This window comes from Anopheles moucheti, chromosome X (assembly GCF_943734755.1).
Source record: "Anopheles moucheti chromosome X, idAnoMoucSN_F20_07, whole genome shotgun sequence".
Classification (NCBI taxonomy): Eukaryota; Metazoa; Arthropoda; class Insecta; order Diptera; family Culicidae; genus Anopheles; species Anopheles moucheti.
Genome location: NC_069142.1, coordinates 6,671,052 through 6,690,933, shown reverse-complemented (window position 1 = coordinate 6,690,933; position 19,882 = coordinate 6,671,052). Strand labels below are relative to the sequence as shown.

The 19,882-nt window shown below is 41.1% G+C and overlaps 4 protein-coding genes across 5 annotated transcripts; 2 read left to right on the top strand and 2 right to left on the bottom strand.

Moving 5' to 3' along the window:
* Positions 1-5,210: 5,210 nt before the first annotated feature.
* Positions 5,211-6,568, top strand: LOC128306996 (probable alpha-aspartyl dipeptidase). 2 transcript variants are annotated; one of them, XM_053044693.1, is made up of 3 exons: positions 5,211-5,375; positions 5,594-5,721; positions 5,789-6,568. In XM_053044693.1, the coding sequence occupies exons 2-3, from the start codon at positions 5,624-5,626 to the stop codon at positions 6,438-6,440; spliced, it is 750 nt and encodes a 249-aa protein (XP_052900653.1). In that variant the 5' UTR covers positions 5,211-5,375; positions 5,594-5,623; the 3' UTR covers positions 6,441-6,568. The 2 variants fall into 2 exon arrangements, with proteins under 2 accessions (XP_052900653.1, XP_052900655.1); XM_053044695.1 differs by having other exon boundaries at positions 5,211-5,527.
* Positions 6,569-6,776: 208 nt separating this feature from the next.
* Positions 6,777-12,203, top strand: LOC128307002 (protein MAK16 homolog). The gene is made up of 3 exons (XM_053044702.1): positions 6,777-6,952; positions 7,036-7,848; positions 11,779-12,203. The coding sequence occupies exons 1-3, from the start codon at positions 6,938-6,940 to the stop codon at positions 11,968-11,970; spliced, it is 1,020 nt and encodes a 339-aa protein (XP_052900662.1). The 5' UTR covers positions 6,777-6,937; the 3' UTR covers positions 11,971-12,203.
* Positions 12,204-14,773: 2,570 nt separating this feature from the next.
* Positions 14,774-17,378, bottom strand: LOC128306883 (enhancer of rudimentary homolog). The gene is made up of 3 exons (XM_053044520.1): positions 17,208-17,378; positions 16,725-16,961; positions 14,774-15,963 (listed from the first exon to the last, which is right to left on the bottom strand). Exons 2-3 carry the CDS (start codon positions 16,911-16,913, stop codon positions 15,841-15,843), a joined length of 312 nt encoding a protein of 103 aa, XP_052900480.1. The 5' UTR covers positions 16,914-16,961; positions 17,208-17,378; the 3' UTR covers positions 14,774-15,840.
* Positions 17,379-17,591: 213 nt separating this feature from the next.
* On the bottom strand, positions 17,592-18,944 carry LOC128307104 (protein enhancer of rudimentary-like). Its single transcript, XM_053044831.1, has 3 exons — positions 18,769-18,944; positions 18,340-18,571; positions 17,592-18,264 (listed from the first exon to the last, which is right to left on the bottom strand). Exons 2-3 carry the CDS (start codon positions 18,526-18,528, stop codon positions 18,136-18,138), a joined length of 318 nt encoding a protein of 105 aa, XP_052900791.1. The 5' UTR covers positions 18,529-18,571; positions 18,769-18,944; the 3' UTR covers positions 17,592-18,135.
* Positions 18,945-19,882: the final 938 nt, after the last annotated feature.

Genomic DNA, 19,882 nt, shown 5'->3' with positions numbered 1-19,882 from the left:
TGTCAGTGAATTTGAAGCAATCGGATTAATTACAGATCTATGGCAAAATGGTCTGTTACGGACAAGTGTTAAGGCACAAGAGATTTAGAAAAAGAAGGAAGCACAAGGGAGAAAAAAAAATGCTTCCGATGAAGCAAGCGAGTAAATTATGTAAATAGACCCCCCCACTACTACCCCCCTTTTTAAAACCTCCTTTCTTTTCCGTCTTTCAACTTTGATTGGATCTGTTTGAGATTAGGATTTCGTTAAGTTTAGGGCTAGGCGCCCCGGAAGGCAAAAAAAAAGGCAAAGGGAAGAAAAAGGTGTTTGTTGAGCACCACGGGGCCATCTGCCGTTCCGGTGCTTAGCCCCCAAAATTAGTGTTTTATGAGGAATTTGATACTATATATCCTACCAGATTGATGATGGGCCAACGCGATCGATGGCGTCCATTACTAGATGAAAGTGGTAGCGGTTGCGTAACGCACCGTAAAGCATACCATAGCATAGCGTACCAACGCTTTCCGCGGAAAGCATTCGAAATGATCGTGAGAACATAGAACATAGCGTGGAACTGCCCTGCACAGTGTCACTAATCCCAAGCGTCGCCATGTGTTGCGTATAGAAAAAACAAAATGTATACAAAACTCATCGAAGCGTTACTGGGTGGAGACGCATGGTAACGCCAACGTAACGTGTGGGTGTTTACACAGCGCCGACCGTTTATATTTAGTTTATGTACAAACATGAATGGACAATTATGCTTGAACATGAGGGGAAACGATGCGTCGTAAGACAATGTTAAGTTTCTTCTTTTGTTTATTATTTTTTTTTGTGTAAGTTAGACTCATAGTACGATAACTACGCTGAATCCAGGCATTATGGTGAAGGCACATGGTTAACAGCCATATCAGCTCCCTTGCAAATGTACTGTTCCGTCAAGGCGGTTCATGGTACAATAAGGGAACACTATCAACATGAAGAGTCTTTCCAAATAGATTTCTGTGCTACTTTTGATTAAGGCAAAAAAGTTACAAAAACAAAACCCAAACACGCAAAGCGTATTTCTTCGCTTGTGTTTGTGTATTCTCCGGCAGGTTTTGCGATCAATCGATATATAGCGTACATGTGTTTCTTGCGAAAACTTATTATAATTTATTATAACTCTTAACCGTAGGCGATAGGAGAAGCAACAATAGTGTTATATTTTTTTTTAAAATATTTTGATTCTTCGTTGTTCTAAACAAAGCAAAGCGCACGAAACAAAACACACACGCAAAAAAAAAACAATATACACAGCAAAACACGTACATACACACCACAGGGAGGGTCCGTTGAGGGTGGATATGGAAGAAAATTATCATGCGACAGGACTGGAAACGCGAAGAAACAACAGCGATAGAAACAGCGTTAAACGTGTGGCGAGAGGCACAAAGATAGTGAGAAGTTAATGCGCGTATGTGTACTAATCTGCCAATCTAATAATTCATACTGATATATTGAAGACAACAAAAAAAAGCAAGGAAACGAAACAAAAAAAAAACCTACAAACAATATAGCAAGTTTGCTCTGGCTGAAGCAAGCAGCCGGAACGACAGCAAACAAAAACAAACAAGCAAATAAACAGACACAATTTACAATAAGAAAAGAAGAGCGTGTGGTAGGGAAATGTATCATATTTCTTCGTTGTAGTGCGTGTGTGTGTGGTAAACTATAGAAAGTAGGAAGGCACGGGACGGGGAGCAAGGTGGAAGCAATTTTGCAGCAGGCCATTGTTTATTTTTTTTTTTTGCTGGTATAAATATGTTTTTTTTTGTTTGTTTTATGTAAAGTACATCAATCAAAAATAATTCGTTTTGATCTCCCTTAGTAAGTCATGCAAGAATTAAATAATTAATTTTAACAAGAATCAGCATCGTGCGCGGCAGGATAACCGAGAGGTTGCGGCGCGTTCAGTTAACGCGTATTTCTACTATGGAACTATTTTTTTAATTTCACTTTCTTTCATGTACTCTGCCTGCTCATGAAGACTTGCGAAAGGGGGCACTCCCTTTCGCCTTAGCAAACGCGTGATTGTTGTTGTGTTTGTTGAGTACTTTTTATGTAGTTTCTTTTCTTTTGCGTTTGTTTGTCTGCATAAAACCAAAAACAAAACAAACAAACAAACCAACTAAAACTAACGTTACAAAATAGCTATCCGCACGTAGTGCATCTGCGCAATCATCCAATAGTTTGCGGTCTTCTGTGAAAACCGTGCAATCCGTGCAACCTACCAAACAAACAAACTTCAAAGTAAATCAACAGACACGTCTCGCTTCCAGAGGGCAACAAAACACAGCAGATATGAAGATGTAGCAGAAAAATGTCATCAAAAAAAAAACATAAATTCACCATTTCGGTACAGTGCATGTACATTTTACGTTCAGTCAGGCGTTTGCTTTCTGATATTTTTTCCTATTTTTTGTTGATCTACCCACCCCGATCACCCCGATAGTAACGGAACGTTACACGTTAGCGAACGTTACATCCCTTTTGCGTTAAGCGTATTATGCAGGCAAATCCAACTGTAAATAGTTTTCGTTTCCGTTTCCGACCGTCTGCGACCGTTGGACACCCGGGACAACGCTACCGATAGGGATCGCGCAATGCGTGCGTGTGTGCATGCGAAGGCGGCACGAGATCGAACGGAAGAATTTATTCGATGCGCGAGTGGAGAAAAAGTAGAAGTATATAATAGCATTCTAGTACATAGTATCAGCTGCTTCACAGCAAGCAGGCAGGGAGTTGCGGTTGGAAACAGCACATGTTTTAGCTAAAGGAATACAAACAAACAAACAAACAAACAAACAAAAGAAACAAAAAAAAACGAAAGGAATTAATATACCACATAAGGATCTAAGTGTAAATGCGAGAGAGAGAGAGATGGAGAAAAACATAAGCTCTCGTGCGTGTGAAATTGAGCAGCAATGAGGGAATTACTAAAACTCTGCTATACTAATACATAAAGGTAACGATGAGCTAGTAATCACCATCCGTTGAATGTAACCGAGGGCATAACGGAAGAGGGAATGAGGGGGGAGGGGGGATGGAGGAGAACAGAAAGGGATTAGGAATGTATGTCCTGCAGCTTTTTTTTTTTATTTGGGCTGAATAGCCAGAAGCCAACCAAAATGAGTGTGGAAATGAGTGAAACGTAAACGGAGGTGGAAAGCAACGAGATTTGCGCAATGAAAAATTAATTTAGTATATGTATACAAACCGTACCCGCTCTCACACACACACACACGCGCGCGCGCGCGCGCGCGCACAATCACATTTAAGTTTTCTTTCCGTTGTAATAATAGCAATACGGTTTTGTTTTTTTAAATTTACCCCTTTGGTTCACATCAGTGGCCTGGTTGAACCGGTGTGTCCTTTATGTATAGCATTACGAACTAAAAAAAAAAACCTTTTCGACAACAACAAATAGCAGCATAGGTGGTACTCTTTCGATGGGAGTTATCGGTCGGTTGATGTCTCTTTCTAAAAGAAGCAGCAATCCACGTGTGGGCGACAGTCAGTTTTAAAGATCTTTCTTTTGCCTGGTTTAACGATTAAAGTTTCCCCTCGATTAACCATTACGCCATACCGCAACGTTTAAAAAGTAAACAGATTGAATTATTTGTCGATCGATCGGTTATGTGCATAACACGCGAAACTACATATTAATTCCTGCATAATGTCACAGTAGACTGTCGTTACACCACGGTCCAGCAATATATGGCCAACAGAGAACCATAGTTTTCTTTTTCCTTTGTATACTGGTGACAGGCAGTTTGTGGAGCTAATAATTTACATTGTAGGTTTAGGCTTAACACACCCTCGCCAGTACCACTAGGGAGAGAAAAAAAAACCACAACAGGTCAGGGAAATTGAAACCACGTTGCGTTAGACACCAAAATGAGATTACCCGTACGAAAAAATTGAAGTTTTCGCATTAACGCCCTAGTGGTGGGTGGGAAAGAAGGAGCTTCCGTATTTCGTTCTTGAGTGTCCGTAATACAACAACAAAAATAGATTTAAAACAAACAACTACACCACCCACACAAGTACTCATTTAACCAACACATAGTCAGCAGTGTGCACTACTGCGTAACAAAACGATAATGCAAACTCGTGCAAAACGGTTGTACGTAAGTTAAAACAGCAAGAGCAGCAACACAAACTACAATCGAGCATTACAATACTTGAAACAATAAAAACGAAGATCACACGCTCTCACACATACACAAACAGACTTACATAATTACAGAAGGACTTAACAAAAGCACCATTTTTTTTCGTAATCGGTAAGGCAGGTTACACTACTGGTAGGCAAATGGGCAGCGATTGATGAAGAGTAATAGGAGCAGACGAAGGAAGAACGCGTGGGGCGGGAGGGGGGGGAGTAAGAGGAAATGCGATATTGGTGAGAATTAAAGTTAAAATTTTAACAGTTAAGTAAAACAAATGCGAAAATCCAATGGAAAAGGCAAATAAAAATTGATAAATCCATGAGTGCGCGTTGTTTTTTTGGGTGTCATTGTGTTTGAGGAGTTGTGAAGGAGTCGTCCCAGAAATCCCGTTTCAGGTGTGTGAAATCTGTACTACAATCTTAACGTTTTTTTTGTGACGAGTATGCCAGGCTTATTGTTTGGCTTATTGAGGCAAGTAAAACTAATCCCTGTCGGTTGTAGGATGCAGACAGGGATGGAATAGAGCACCCCTAGACCGAGATCAGTCGAAAGACTCAAAGTCTCTATAAGCCAACTCAACAACAACAACCTAGACCGAGATTCCTGGAATTTGGCCATGTCAGCCAAACGTGCCACACTACGAACAGACCACGATGGAGAGGAGTATTGTAGTAGGATTTGTTGTACTGATATGTTCACATTGTAGTCGAGATTCAAAGAAGGTTGGTAAAACAGATTGGAAGAAACCGCAACAATATCAGTGAGTCTGTGGTAATCTACCCACTGATAAGCGTTACATCTTCCATTGCACTGTTGGTGTACGATAACAAAATAGGGGAAAAATCCCCATTAAACTACAGCTAACGTCAGTAACAATATCGTACCTAGTTTCGTCCTTGGGTAATAAACGGTGATTCCCAGCAAGTTCGTGCCTACCGGTAAAATGTATTTAAAAACAGCTTCCAACGATTAACGCCAGAGAGCGCTCGAACCAAACGTCAACGTCCCTACACAGCGCCGATACAGTCCCTTGTCTTTGCGGGGTTTGGATCTTTTGTTCGTTCGTCGGCCCTATTGCATTCCGGTGCCATACGCACCGAAACAAAAGAGACTGATTAGATTAGGCAACAGCACATCCATCAACTATTGTGTGTGATCTTCTGTAGCAAAACGGTGGCAAAGGTAGGTGGCGCACTGGATCCGGCCTTTGGTGACCATAAATCATCGGATGTATTTCGAGTGGGTGAAAGCTTCAGTACAAGTGCTGATAAAGGGCATCTGTTTAACCAAAGGGCCGTACGCGATTGTTGCCGTTGTTGTCAGCCCATTGCAGGGTGACATTTTGTGAGGCAGAAGTTTCCAATCGGGATTGTGATCGTGTTTGCATTCTTTCCTTTTAGCAAGCGCAAATAATCTCCACGTTCGTAAGAATGGCTAAACGGAACCTTTTCCTGATGTCTTCCTCGGCGATGCATGGGTTCGGCTATCTGGAACATGCCCAGACGGATATGACGAACTTTTTGAAAAGGTATATAGTGGTTGTAATGTGTTGTGGATTAGATTTTTTTGACCTAATGCGATTTGTCTGTTTTTAGGAATAGCGTGCAGAAGGTGCTGTTCATCCCGTACGCTCTAACCGATTACGATGGATACACCGAACGTGTCGGCAGTGTACTGAAACGATGGGGTTTCTCCTGCAATGGCATCCACACCTTTACCGACCCAGTGGAGGCAGTGAAGAACGCGGAAGCCATCTACATCGGCGGCGGTAATACGTTCCTGCTTCTTCGCACACTGTACGAAAAGCAACTGGTCGAGCCGATCCGTGACCGAGTATTGAAGAACGGCGTCCCGTACGTTGGCAGTTCGGCCGGTACCAATGTGGCAACGCGTAGCATCCAAACGACAAACGATATGCCGATCGTGCATACGCCGACCTTCGATGCACTTGCGCTCGTACCGTTCAACATCAATCCACACTACATCGATCCGGATGCGAACGGAAAGCACATGGGTGAAACACGTGCGGAGCGTATCAAGCAGTTTCACGAACTGAACGATGCACCAGTTTTGGGACTGCGAGAAGGAACAACACTGTTCGTGAATGGGGATAACGCGACCTTGATAGGGCCGCCGGCCGAAGCACCGAACGCTTGTTACGATGCACGCCTGTTCCGCAAGAACCAAGAACCGGCCGAGTACGCACCTTCGAGTAATTTGAACTTTCTTCTTAAGGAAAATGCCTAACCTAAACGGGGTAAGGAAAACTGTACACTGCCACTGAAAAAGGCCTTGATTGTTTATCGTTGTTTTTTGTTATGATTTACAAAATGTTTTCGTCTCTAAAATAAAGCATCAGAGTGAAATATATTCATATAAAAGAAGAAGCATTTATTGTTGAAGTTGGTTATATGATTTTTTTCCATTTCTTGCGACAAAGCAAACCGAAAAGCAACAAAAACAATAGAAATCATTTGAAAAACAATGACCGAAGGTTAGCCCACCGTTCTCTTAGCAAACCAGTGTGCAAAGTCTGGCAACACTGTTGGTACGTATTTTGACGTTTCTCACAACCGGCAACCGCATGGTGCACGTAAACATCGTCGCATGCATTTAAAATTATTTTTTTAAGTGCATTGATCGGCAATTATAGCGTTGGCCATCGATCCACCCAGTTTACAACAACTAGCAACAGAGTCCTACGTGTCAATCATTCCGGGAAATAACATCCATCAACCAGCAACATGCAGCAGGATGAGGTAAGTCAACAAAAAACCGCATGCATCCATCGTCACGGAATGCGCAGTGCTAAAGCTGTCCTCTTCGCATTTTTCGCTTCCAGGTCACCTGGAGCATCATCAGCAAACAGTTCTGCTCGTTCCAAGTAAAGACACAGACGCAAAACTTTTGCCGAAATGAGTACAACCTGACCGGGTTTTGTTCGCGGCGATCATGCCCGATCGCTAACAGTCAGTACGCGACGGTGCGGGAGGAGAAAGGAATCATCTACCTGTTCATGAAGACAGCCGAACGAAATGCGTTCCCATCCAAGCACTGGGAAAAGGTGAAGCTGTCCCGCAACTTTGACAAGGCGGTGTACCAGATCAAGGAGAATCTGTTGTTCTGGGACCGCTGGGTGCAGAACAAATGCAAGCAGCGGTTCGTGAAGATCACTCAGTACCTAATACGGATGCGTAAATTGAAGCTGCGCCGACAGAAGATGCTGGTACCGTTGGCGACCAAGGTCGAGCGGAGGGAACGGCGCCGGGAGGAGAAAGCCCTGGTCGCCGCCCGTATCGACAATGCAATCCAGAAAGAGCTGATGGAACGGTTGAAGATGGGCATGTACGAGGACATCTATAACTTCCCGCAAACCGCGTTCGATCGGGCACTGGACGCGGAAGAGGTAGAGGTGGACGAAACGGAAGAGATGGACGAGGAGGAGCGCGAGATGGAGGACGAGGAGGAATATCGGTCGCAGGAGAAGGTGAGGCACGTGAGCGATGATTTACGGCGCGAACTGGAGATGGCGGACGAGTTTGTCGAGGGCGATACGGACGAGGAGGTGGATTCGGATGCGGAGAGCGAGTCGGGCGTGAAGGAACGCGTCGAGTTGGACAGTGACTTTGAGTCGGACGACGGATCGGATATGGAGGTATGTTGGGCGATAGTAATAGTTACATTTGTTTATTATTTTTCACACTATTATGCGCGAGTAAGATGTGGTGTAAACGTTTCGTATTCAACCATTCCAATCAGTAGCCCATCTTCTATATATTTCAATCGTTACAACTAGTAAATATGAGGCTTAATTCAAAAGCATGACGATGAATAGTTTGAAATTATCGATTTATGGCAAAATGGTAAATTTAAAGTTAAAGCTACATCGAGTTGTTGACTATTCACAGATGTACATTTCGATATCAACTTTTTTCGACCTATGTTGAATTATAACTTCTCAAAACTAGGCTGGGGTGTTACGAAGTGGGACTTAATTATTTTTTGAACACGTTGTTGTGAAGAAAACGCATTTGAATATTGAACATTCGCTTGGGGTTGAGTAATTTCAGATATTTTTAAAACATACTTCTATTCTAGGTCTGTAAAAGCTTTTCAATTTAAACATATTCAGCATTTTTAACATGGTTACTGTAATACTGCACAAAATGACACATTACGGTCAACTTCTCCCAATAGAAGGGTAAGAATAGAATATGGCCAGGTCCTTGCGTTCGAATGATAGCTCATCATCCTGGCTTGGTGCTCTTGAAGACACCTTAAGAAACATATAAAACAAATAGTTAAGGTAGGCTTCGTCCACCTCAAAATACCCACCAAAATACAGCGTCGTTTGCAACCCCGATCGCAGATCTTGACGTAACATACATACGCCCGGGCTGCATTCTGTTCTAGCCGCAGGGCGTGTGTGTTTTGTGTCGCTGTAAGTTGCAGCAAACGTAACGCGCGTGACGCGATATTAGCGGATCGTTCGTCATGTTTCGCTGCCGGCAGTGCCTGTTCGCTCGCAGCACTCGCGCGCTAGTGCATTTGTGTGCTATAGCAAACCGCACCGGGCTGCTGCGGCGGTATAAGTCAGCACAACAGGTAAATCACAGCCGGTAGGCCTGTGCAGTGCATGCGGCCGAAGCAATGCGTACCGCGGGATCGTTGTAGCAGTCGCACCACGTTACCCGTGTCCGGCGGTGGTACCATAGCAACTCGCTTCCCGTTTCACGATTGCGATTGCTCTCGCGCGCGTTCGACAAATGTTGCGCGCGTCGTGTGTAGTGAGATTTATTATTTTTGAATTACAATACAAGTTCGTTGCATTTATGTTACAACACAAAGCAAAGATAATTTCCGACACCGAGCACGGACCCGCCAAAGCGAAATGTTTTGATCCTTCCGAACGTTCTGCAAAAAAATGATCGGCAATAATTAAAGTTTTATTTTCCAAAGCTTCCAGAAAGCTTAAAGTGCCTTTATTGCGTAGCGCAATTGCAAGTCGTACGCGCATGTTTGTGTACACACTTTTAAAACCAAAATCGTTACTCCAAAGTGTTTCTTTTTTTCAAATTGCAATCTCCAGTGTCGTTTCCTCCCTATCTGCAAGTGTTTCATTACATCGTTTTGATATCTCATAGCTAAGCCCCTGTCGCGATCTTGCTGCATCCAGTTGTCGCATTTGCACAGCGAGGCGTGACTGGTTTTGGTTTTTCCTTGAACTTATCCGTCCCTTCGGCGGCGAGGAAATAAAGTGAGCGTATTTATATGTTGATAGTAAAGAATTGTTACCAAACAAAACAAAAAAAAAAACGATACCTAAAGTTAATTGTGTTAATTGCGTCGGTGGGCTCGCAGCATCACCACCTACACGGCAGGGGGGTTTGCATCTTGTAAGTAATTAATAGTAATATAATCTCGTTAATTGGTAGTTTAAGCTGTCTGTACGGCGACAAGGCAATGGCAAATCGTTTAATTTAAGTGTTGATTTTTTTTTGTGGTTTGTTTGAGGTCGTAGAAAAATGTGTTCAGTTCAGATATGAATATTAAATAGCAATGGAAACCATCGCTAACATTCTTGGTGTAACTCGGATTTCCTTATTGCGGTTGTGTGTATGTGTGTCTGTCCGAAGGTCTGCAATAATAATGTGTATGGCCGACAGTAACACCACAACGATGGCTTTTGGCGGCTCTCGAGGTTGCTAATTGATGACTCCTTGACTTCCGTTTGTATAAGGCAGATGGTCATAAAATCATTTGCTGCTAACTCGTGACGGTATCAACCCCCTACAGGGAGCAGTGACATCAGTTAAATTATGTTTTTTTATATTTAAAAAAAGGGTATATTAATAGCTTTTTTCTTCTCTGTTTGTAGACGTTCATTCTGGAATGTCCATCATCCCTTGGAGCATCCTTGAAGGTGTTTCCAGTTAGTGGCCGGCTTTTCCCGGTACCGTGCGCTTTAAAAAGAAACAAAACGATCCGTGCCCGACCATGACCATGGCGATTCGTGTTATGTATTTATTTTTCCGTACCCTTCATATTGTCCGAGTCCGCCGCTCGGTGGCGTTTTGTTGTTGTTTTCCTTCTCTTTTACTTCTTCGCGTTTTGCGGTCGGTCCACGCGGTGGTTCGGTACCGGTTTTCCCGACCATTTCGCGCCGTTTGGTGTGCGCTTACACCTTCCTTGAAGAAACAAATATGCTTGCTTCGGCAGTTGTGCAAATGGGGACCGGTGTGCCACCGCGCTCATTAGTACCTTCAAGCGAAGTTCAAGAGCAACGTGTGTGTGTGTAGCCAGCCACCAGCGCCACCAATAGCACCGCATGTGTGCGTGACTGGCCAGTGGAGCATTTCCTCATCTTTCGTCGGCATCCACCATTGGACCATTGGCTATGGACGCGATGGATAAGATCAGCGGAGTTCTACGCTTGTACGTCTGTTCTGATGCGAACGAATGATGGGTATTGCTTTTTGGGGCAATGGTAATTGAGCGAGAAAAATATTACAGAGAGCTTTTATTGATGAATGTTCTGGTGATTCGAGACAAATGGAGCTGCAAACCCAATGCTCTCATGCGGTTTGCTACGAATTTAATTGAATTAAGTTTAAGAATTTAAATCATTTAAGTGATATTTATAATTTCTTTTACATTTAAATAATTTTGTTTGATGTCTTTCTGCGATATACTTTCAATTAACGCAATGATTTCTTTTTAGGAGTTTTCCGGAAAACGAGCAAATGTAAATGCTTCAAATAGTATTCTTTTCAACGAGTAAAGTCTCACAAACCTTGCATCATTTTATGATGCACGTTGCCGAAATCGAAACATTGAAGCGAAGCTTTGTTCTGCTGTTCAGAAGTTGCTCAGATCAATATCATCAGAAATTCAACCGATGAATGATGCTTGTAAAGTTGGACAATAGTGTAGGGACTGTGAATTGGAAAACAATAACGGCCAAAAATGGATTAAATTCCATTTTAAGCGCACTTGACTGTATTGCAATCTCTGCAACTGTATGTTTTTGTCTCATAAAAAAAAACCGGTTCGGTATTAGGTTACAAACACACAATGTGGGCAATTGCCCTAGCCCTCTAACGACTTGCTCTGCTAGTGAATACGTCATTGCGATATTGAAGGATAAATAACAACCCATCTGCCCGAGTTTTGCTGAACTATATTATCGCACGTGAGTGTCACATGCACTGCAGCGTAGCACGTGTCCATTTAGCGCAAAAAGCCCTCTCTCTCTCTCCTTCCCATACAGCGAGTCTTCCTTGGTCCCATAAATGGCACTGAGCAATTCTTTAACCTCCATCTGTGCAATCCGATGACTCGTTGCGCGGCAACTTGCAATTCCGGTTTCACTTACCGGTCCGAGGGCCACAACTCCGCCCACATACCCGCATTCTATTATTGCGTCAATGTTTTTAACCCAAACGGCCACAGCGACCCCACACGGTTAGCGTCTGTGTCTCAAACTCGCAATGAATTAACAGATCAACAGCATTGCAGTAAACTTTCAAATAGGCTCCGATATGATAATTTTGTTTACATCTTTTTTGTTTCTTCCCTCCCCCAGGACTATGTGCCGAACGTGTCTCTGCGGCCACCGAAATCTGACGACGACGAGGAAGTTGCACCTGCAGCCACGGCGAAACCTCTAGACGCAACGTCGGCGAAGAAGAAAACGCGCAAGATCCGCAAACCCAAGCTCGAGTTTGAGTATGAAGTGGAAGCTGAACCAACGGCGCGGCGTCGCGTACATCAGTGAGGTTGGTTGTTGTTTGGTCGAGCGATTTCGGAGTGCTTTTCACTCTTTTTTATCTTATACTTTTGCATCGTAACATCGTGCTTTTCTTCCTTGCGAATGCTAACGTTTATTTGCATTACACACTTTTTTTCTGGTTAGATTCCGTCGATACTGTGTTGCAACTGTATGTTTGCACCTTAATAAATATAAGTGCTGTAAAAAAAAAGAAACGAATTAAAGAAATTGTTCCGTGTCATTCAGAAGTTATTGTTATTTTTTTTGTGGTTCATTAACGTTAATAGCTTAACCCGTTGCCTATATGAAGCTTACAGAGGCTGTCCAAAGTGAATAATGACCACCCGTCGACAGGTGCCAAATGAAATATTGGGGATTTTTCTTTTCCTTAAACATCGCGATTGCTTTTTACGCATTTACATTCTAACACACACGGTGTTGGTGAAGATAATGGCAATTTCAAAATGGCCATATACATTCGCGCTAGTTTATCAACGTCATTCGACAAAAGTTCTCGCTTTCCGATTGTCGTCAATTCGGCTGACCCGGCTGTACAAGAAGAATAGTGTGCGATATTATGGAAAGCGCTTTTCCGAGTGATAAGGTTAGGGAGCCTTGCTATAGCTGAGACGAAAAGCAAAACATTGCAGTTCATTCCAACACAATTGTGTTCATAGTTGGCTTAATTTTATTGCCATGCACGTGGAGACCACTCATCACCACGCGACCGGGACGGAAAGTGGCGGAAAATTCTCGAATTGCAGAACAAACAGTCTAACACCGACTACATATAGAAACAAGAAAACAGTTTGATTGCAGAAGCGGCGAGCGTTGTTCTGCTTACAGATAACTATACAAACACGATTAAATTTTGTTCGTAATTGGGCAAAATCCATAGCACCCCCATTGTTGATGTTTACTTTGTACATACAGGCAGTCCCCAAGATACGTGTTTCCTCTTATACGAGGTTTGGAAATACACTGTTTTTGGAAATGGGACAGCTGAGTTAGCTTATAGTATTAAATCTAAACGGAAAGATTAAAAAATGGTCGAAAATACCATCCTTTTTCATAGAAAATGTTTGTTTTCAATTTATTTTGATTTACATTTTCTCAAAGTCCCCCAAATTGCTAAAAATATAATGTGCAGCGAAAGAAACGAACTATGTTACTATGAAGTGTAAACGATTTTTCTCTCGGATTCGACTTGGAAATTCGTGGAAATTCGAGATACGCGGATTTTTCCCGGGTTAAAGCGGTCCGCTATAACAAAGTATCTTGGGGACCGCCTGTAATTTGTCGCTGCCCTACAGCGCGTTTGACAGCTACGACATTGCACTCTAGCGGATGACTGAAAAAGCTGGACATTGAATTCCATATTGGCCGTTTGTACAGATTTGGAACCAAAGTTTGTACGGGGAATTTCCATACGTGTTTTACTTTCGCTAGAATTTTAGCAAAACTATGCATAATTGGTGCAGATTGATTTGTTTGTTACATGTTGTTATATTGCCATAATTGAAATCATACGCTCTTAACACATAACTTACAGGACGTTATCAACATTCTGTTGTGTTTATTTGTTATTTGGTGCTCATGGTTAACAATAATGGCTGTCTTAAGACATATGGCCTGGCCAATTTAGCCGGACATATTCATGAAAATAATGTCCGTCTATCGACGGCGAACTTGGAGAAATTGGATGGAGAAGAATAATGATAAATGGTTGATAGCTAGGTCAATCGGTTTCGTTACGAACGGAAACCTAAACAAAGAAATGGAAGCAGTAATATGTAAAATTTAAAGCAATATATAAAATTAGTGAATGTGAATTTACCCAATTGAGTCCGATCAAGTTTAAGAATTGTTCTTTAATCCAGGCTTTGTTCCGAGCTTCATATTTTCCTATGTCTTCACGATAAATCAGGCATGCGAGATCCGGAAGCTGAGATTGTGTGCACAAGAAGGAAGCATCAGCATTATTTCGGATACAGTCAAACGGCTTTATATCATTACCCTATCGATGAATGACATTAGCTGCTCGTACTTGTCCTGGGTCGGCGGTCCAAAATCGCGTTTCTCCATTGTCTTCAACTGGAAGAGCCCCCACACAGTGGTTATGCATTCAATAACATTTGAAAGCTGGTAATAGGTGCGAGATTTGATATCTTGCTCCAGCTGTGCGAATAAGATGACTGGCTTCATTATGAAATTCTGGAAACAAAATTACGTTTTAACAGAAAGTAAAACCTTGCAGCTTTATCCGGTATCGGTTCTACTGGGAAGAGGGTATGTGTCGTGCACCCCATGTGGAAGATAAACATTAACATAAACCGGCAACAAACAAGCCGGATGGCTGTAACACGCCGGAAAAGCTTGCTCACAGCGTAACTATCGTACTGGTGGGGGAGTATTTTATTAAAAAAACATAGAAATCAACTTACCACCTTGTTAATTTATGTATTTTTTGGGAAAAACACGATTCTTCAAGATGATGGAAAGATCCGTCGTTCGTTCAGTGCCCGAATAGTCGTTGCACGCAATTGTAAACTGCTGCTGTCATTCTCAGCGCCCTCTAACGGAATACGAAGAAAACAATTATAAACTGACTGTTAATAAAGAATTGCAATGCCCACACAGAACGGAAGACGAATTTTCTTTCCCTAGAAATGCCGCAAATGCTCATCTTTGATGTAGAAAATTCTTCCATTTTTTCTCAATAAAGTAAACCCATTTCCCCACACACATTCAAGAGGCACACTTTCATAGCAGATTGGAGGAAATATATTAAAATTCAATTTGTCTTACTTACAGTTCATTTTATTAGTCTCTTTCCTCAAATAACACTATATCTGACGACGACAATGCATAGTAATATTCACGCAAATTTACTTGTACAGAATGCTTATTTTAATCTCGAACAGCTCTACATTAACTTTGGGGTCAGTCCCGTGCAGGATCGTGCCGCGTTCGAACATCGTTCGAACTTCACTACCACACAAGTTTTGTCTTGAAACGCACCTTAGCTGTACTGAACTGAACGTGGTAAAAATAAGTATAGATAGCCAACATTATGTGGAAAAGCTGTATGACCTAGCATGTTGTAAAGACAAACAGAAAGCAAGATTTATTTCACTATGAAGAAAGGGTTTTGAAGCATATGACCACGTACTGCCTGATTTTTCCTGTTATATTTAAAAAAAGACACAATAAGTGCAGGCTTGTAAAACTAAACCATAATGATTGCTTTTGTTTTTCGATACAATGCATATTTTCCTTGATATCCTATTAACACTATATGTTGATTGGGGAGTAGCAAACTTGAAGTAATGCTGTGGGACGAATTCAAGAGAAAACTTTTGAGAATATCCATACAGTCTTACCCAAGTTACGTGGATGGTGAGATCCAGGGAAACCCGCGAAACTCGTATATCGTATTGCGGGATCGCTTACATATTTTCACGCTAAAAGACACATTAAAAAATAAATATTCTAAGTTCATTTCAAGTAGTACAAAGAACAATATTTTCTATTCTGATACAATTTCAAGTGTTGAAAAATTGCCACAATTTAAATTGAAAGACAACATAACAAACTTTGAAAATTGTCAAATTAAAAAAACTATCCGCATAACTCGGGAAGAAATTGTATATAAACGCACTTTTCTGGACGAATTCATTGCAAGTGCAGTTGGGAAAGGATATCCGAACGCATAAGATAAAAGAATATAAAATATGTAGCATCGTACTTTCGCCTCAGCTAGTTCATCGTACAGGAAGAGTTTAAGGGATATTAAGAGGTTACTAATGGTTGGCTTACAAGCTATAAGAAAAGAAAGTGTAGAAACTGAAAAGTGGCGCAGAGATAGAATCATTGTTACGCAGTGTTGCCGGCTGCCTGTTTCAATAGTACGTAAATTTTCTCCTTTATCCACTCCTTGTTGTACGGCGCGTACGTGTTGGTAGATTTCTGGTACACAAGGCAGCTAAGATCTATGAGCTGTAAGAAAAATAGAATGGTGTATTAATACTCGAGCAATTTCAAAACATCATCTGCGTTATATCACTGACATGGTTTCGGGATTGCGGTTATCAGTTGGTGTTACTAATACCCTAACGATCGTTATTGCCGTGTAACAATTTATTTATCTTTTTCTAGAAATTTCCTTTTACATCAGGCGATCTTTGCGAAATATTACTGCAAGCAAAACTGAACCTAGGGTTCATTTTACGTATTTGATTTTTATAACCGTTTAATGAAGTCTGGTACATCCAATACTCTTATGAATGGCTTTGAATTATTGTACCATTGATGAATGTTCTAGAATGGGAACCATTAAACACTATTTCTTCTTTCCGTAAATCAGTTCTTATGTGCCTCAGTCCTCGTGTAGCTTTAGCTATGAATGTTCGCTAAACTCTCTACACTCACAATGATCCACTTCTATCCTGCTGCTGGAAGTTCAACAGTTTGATGTCAGTTATTCCTTAATTCCTTCCCTAATTATTCCTTTTTCATTTCCGTCCTTTATCCCCTAACTTAACCAATCGTCTTGAATATGATTAAACTTCATTCGCATTCTTCGTGCTGATAGTTTACGATAGATTTCACAGCTCTTCTTGTGTTTCTTATTAATGCAGTTTTTATAGTACAACGTTATAAAAGGTTTGTTTATAATCAACTTCAAGCAACGATATTTTAGTCTAGAAGGTAGATAACGTATAAATAACGATAACGTAATAAAATATCAATAGAATTACCTGATCGACAAAATCGAAAAGCTGGCTAATGTCGTAGGTTATGGTGGGTGTGTTTGGGTTGCGCCGCTTCAGCTGCTCCTCGTAGATCTTACACACACCCTCCATACATTCGTTGACGCTTTCATAGTCACTGTAGGTGCGTGTCTCAGGATGCTGACCCGGCTGTACCAGAAGGATGGTGTGCGACATTGTGGAAAGCGCTTTTCCGAGTGTTGAGGTTAGGGATGCTTGCTACAGCTGTGACGAAAAGCAAAACATTGCAGTCCTTTTCAACATAACTGTGCTTATAGTTGGGTTAATTTTATTGTCATGCATGTGGAGACAACCTTCTCCATGCGGCCGGCTTAGAAAGTGGCGGAAAATTCGCAAATCCCAGAACAAACAGTCTAATGCTGTTATGCTTTCATCGAAACACACACGCCTTGCACACATTCAAATACATATTCACAAACATATGCTCATAACAAAGCGGAAGGTGCTTACCGTCTCGTTAAAAAAACGCCGAAGTTGACTGAAGAACACGAATGATGGAGGAAACAATTGATTGTAGAGGCGAAGTACACTGGATAGAGCGTTGTTCTGCTTGCGGATAAGTATTACACGGTTAAATTTCCTTTAAATCGGAAGAAAATTACAACATCCAAATCGCCGATGCTAGCTCAGGCACATAATTTGTTGCTGCCCACCAGCGCGTTTGACACATGCCATCGACAGCGCCCTCTAGTGGAGCTCGAGGGAAACGAATATAATTTAACTGTTGTGAACAATTGAAACCCACACGAGTTTTTTTTATCGTGTATTGCGTATGACTAAATCCCCGTATAGATATTTCAACGACCAGAATTAAAGAATGTTTTGTAGTTCGAGTCATATTTCATTTATTCATTAATTTAGGGAGTAAAAGTTTTGAGCACACGAACGTGCATCTCCCAATAAATCTTTTCTTATCGCTACAAAGACATCACTCGTGAAGTAATTGAGCATAAAATTAAAATTGGCTTCCGTTTTTCCATATTATACAATTTTTACAGTAACATTTTATGATTGATGTTTTCCCTGTATTTGGGTAAATATAAGTAGATTTTTTTTCTCTGATATAACTGCATGTAAAGTTTAAGAATATTCTCATTTCAATTGTACAAAGAATACAAAAAATAATCAAAAGTAAGCGGATAACATAAACGATACGAATCCTCTTGTTTGATATGCCTTAAACAACCTTTTAAATGCAATATAGTGCAGAAAGTTAAAGTCTGCTTTAACTGGTTCAGCCGTTGGGGAGTACGGGGCAATAGAGATTTCATTTTTCAAGAATTTGCCAAATGGTTCAGCCTGTACTCCTAATATTGGCTGACACTTAACAATTAATAAACTCTGAAGAAATTAACATAATACTGTCATAGATACAGGGTTACGATGCGTTGCCACCTGTGGCTATCCGTTTCAGCATGATGTAAATATTCTCCTTTAGCCATACCTTGTTGTGCGGTGCATATGATTGGGTAGATTCCTGGAACACAAGGCAGCTAATATCTATCAGCTGTAAGAGAAACAGAAAGGTGTATCAGAACTCGACCATTCTCGAAGGTACTATCGCATTACGTGAAAATATTACCTGGTCGATAAAGTCGAAAAGCTGGCTAATATCGTAGGTTATGGTCGATAAGTTTGGGTTGCATTGCTTCAGATGCTCCTCGTAGATCTTGCACACCCCTTCCAAGCAATCTTTCACACTTTCATAATCACAGTAGGTGCGAGTATCGGCTTGCTGCGATGGTTGGATCAGTAGGATGGTATGCGACATTATGGAGGGAACTTTTTTTCTGGGGTTAGGAAATTTGTATGAGCTGGAACGAGAAGTAAAGTATTGGGGATCTTTACAAACAGCGTTATTTTCAATGTTGAGCTTATGGAGATATACATTTCCCTGAAACCGGCATGCAAAAACCCCAAAAAATTCCGCGAATTTTCAATCTAAACATCCTAATGATGCTATTCGTCTTTTATGTTCTTACATAGGTAAATAAGAAAGAAGCTTGCTTACCGTCTCGATTAAAAACACCGGAATTTATGGAAGAATACGATTGATTGGGAATAAGTGTGAATTGCAGAAGTAGGGTAATAGTTGTAGCAGGCAATAAAGCTACCCGTAGCCAATTGTCGAAAACTGTTTAATCGGAAAACACACCGGCAAAGATAAAAGCAGAGAAGATGCAAATAATTTGTTGGTGAACACAAACGTAAATGACAGGTCAGTGCTGCCAGCCTACGCCGGTGCAGATGCGATTGCCGTGGGAGCGCCCTCTAGAGGAGGGAAATCGTAACCATTTTACAGTCATGGAAAGTGTACTTTGTACACCTTTATTTCGACTACCTACAGTGTGCTTTGATCTAAAATGATAAAACTTTACCGGTGGAAAACTGTCACTTAAATAGATGCAGGGCCACGAGAGTTGTCTAAATGCTGTCAAATTTGTCAACTGCGAAAAGTATAAATTAAATTGACAAGAATATCCACATGATCGAAGCAGCTTTCGACAGTTGTTACAAAAAAAAAAAAATAAATAACGGATTTGATATTTCTATTTTTTTGTGTAAATATTAAGCGATTTAAGCGATAGGAATAATGGTAAAATATAAGTTAAAGTTGATTCAAAAATCAAGCTTATGTACTTTTAACGCAAAATAAAATATAATCTTCCGATAAAAAATAATATTAACACAATGTCTTAATTAGCAAGCGGTGGAAAATTTTGTCAGCATTTTGTCAGGATTTTGTCAACTTTTAGTCGTGGATTTTCTACAAATTGAAGTTTGATAAAAAGCTCCGTTTTGACAAATTTGTCAGCAGTTTGTCAGATTTCACAATTTTTCACAATTTTTTTCAGATTTCCGATACCAGGAGAGCATGTTTTTCAAGTGGTAACATCTGCAGCTTGGGACAAATTTGCCCATCACTATTGCTATTGCATACTATCAAACACGTGAGAACGATCGCTAGTGTAAGGAAGATGGATGAAACGGAAAGCATCCTTCATTTCGCTCAAACTTTCCGTCGGCTGGTACGAAATTCCATACAAAACCAGCTGATTTCAGATTTCCGATACCAGGAGAGCATCCACGGAAGAGGTAGCACCTAGTACAACAATTTTGCTCGA

What these genes read in the sequence shown, in the direction of transcription:
- LOC128307002 (XM_053044702.1), top strand. An exon ending in ACGACGGATCGGATATGGAG is followed by an intron (nt 7,849 to 11,778) that starts GTATGTTGGGCG and finishes TCCCTCCCCCAG; the next exon opens with GACTATGTGCCGAACGTGTC.
- LOC128306996 (XM_053044693.1), top strand. Translation starts at nt 5,624, where the DNA reads ATGGCTAAACGGAACCTTTTCCTGATGTCTTCCTCGGCGATGCATGGG. An exon ending in ATGACGAACTTTTTGAAAAG is followed by an intron (nt 5,722 to 5,788) that starts GTATATAGTGGT and finishes GTCTGTTTTTAG; the next exon opens with GAATAGCGTGCAGAAGGTGC.
- LOC128307104 (XM_053044831.1), bottom strand. Translation starts at nt 18,528, where the DNA reads ATGTCGCATACCATCCTACTGATCCAACCATCGCAGCAAGCCGATACT. An exon ending in TTTTCGACTTTATCGACCAG is followed by an intron (nt 18,265 to 18,339) that starts GTAATATTTTCA and finishes TTTCTCTTACAG; the next exon opens with CTGATAGATATTAGCTGCCT.
- LOC128306883 (XM_053044520.1), bottom strand. Translation starts at nt 16,913, where the DNA reads ATGTCGCACACCATCCTTCTGGTACAGCCGGGTCAGCATCCTGAGACA. An exon ending in TTTTCGATTTTGTCGATCAG is followed by an intron (nt 15,964 to 16,724) that starts GTAATTCTATTG and finishes TTTTTCTTACAG; the next exon opens with CTCATAGATCTTAGCTGCCT.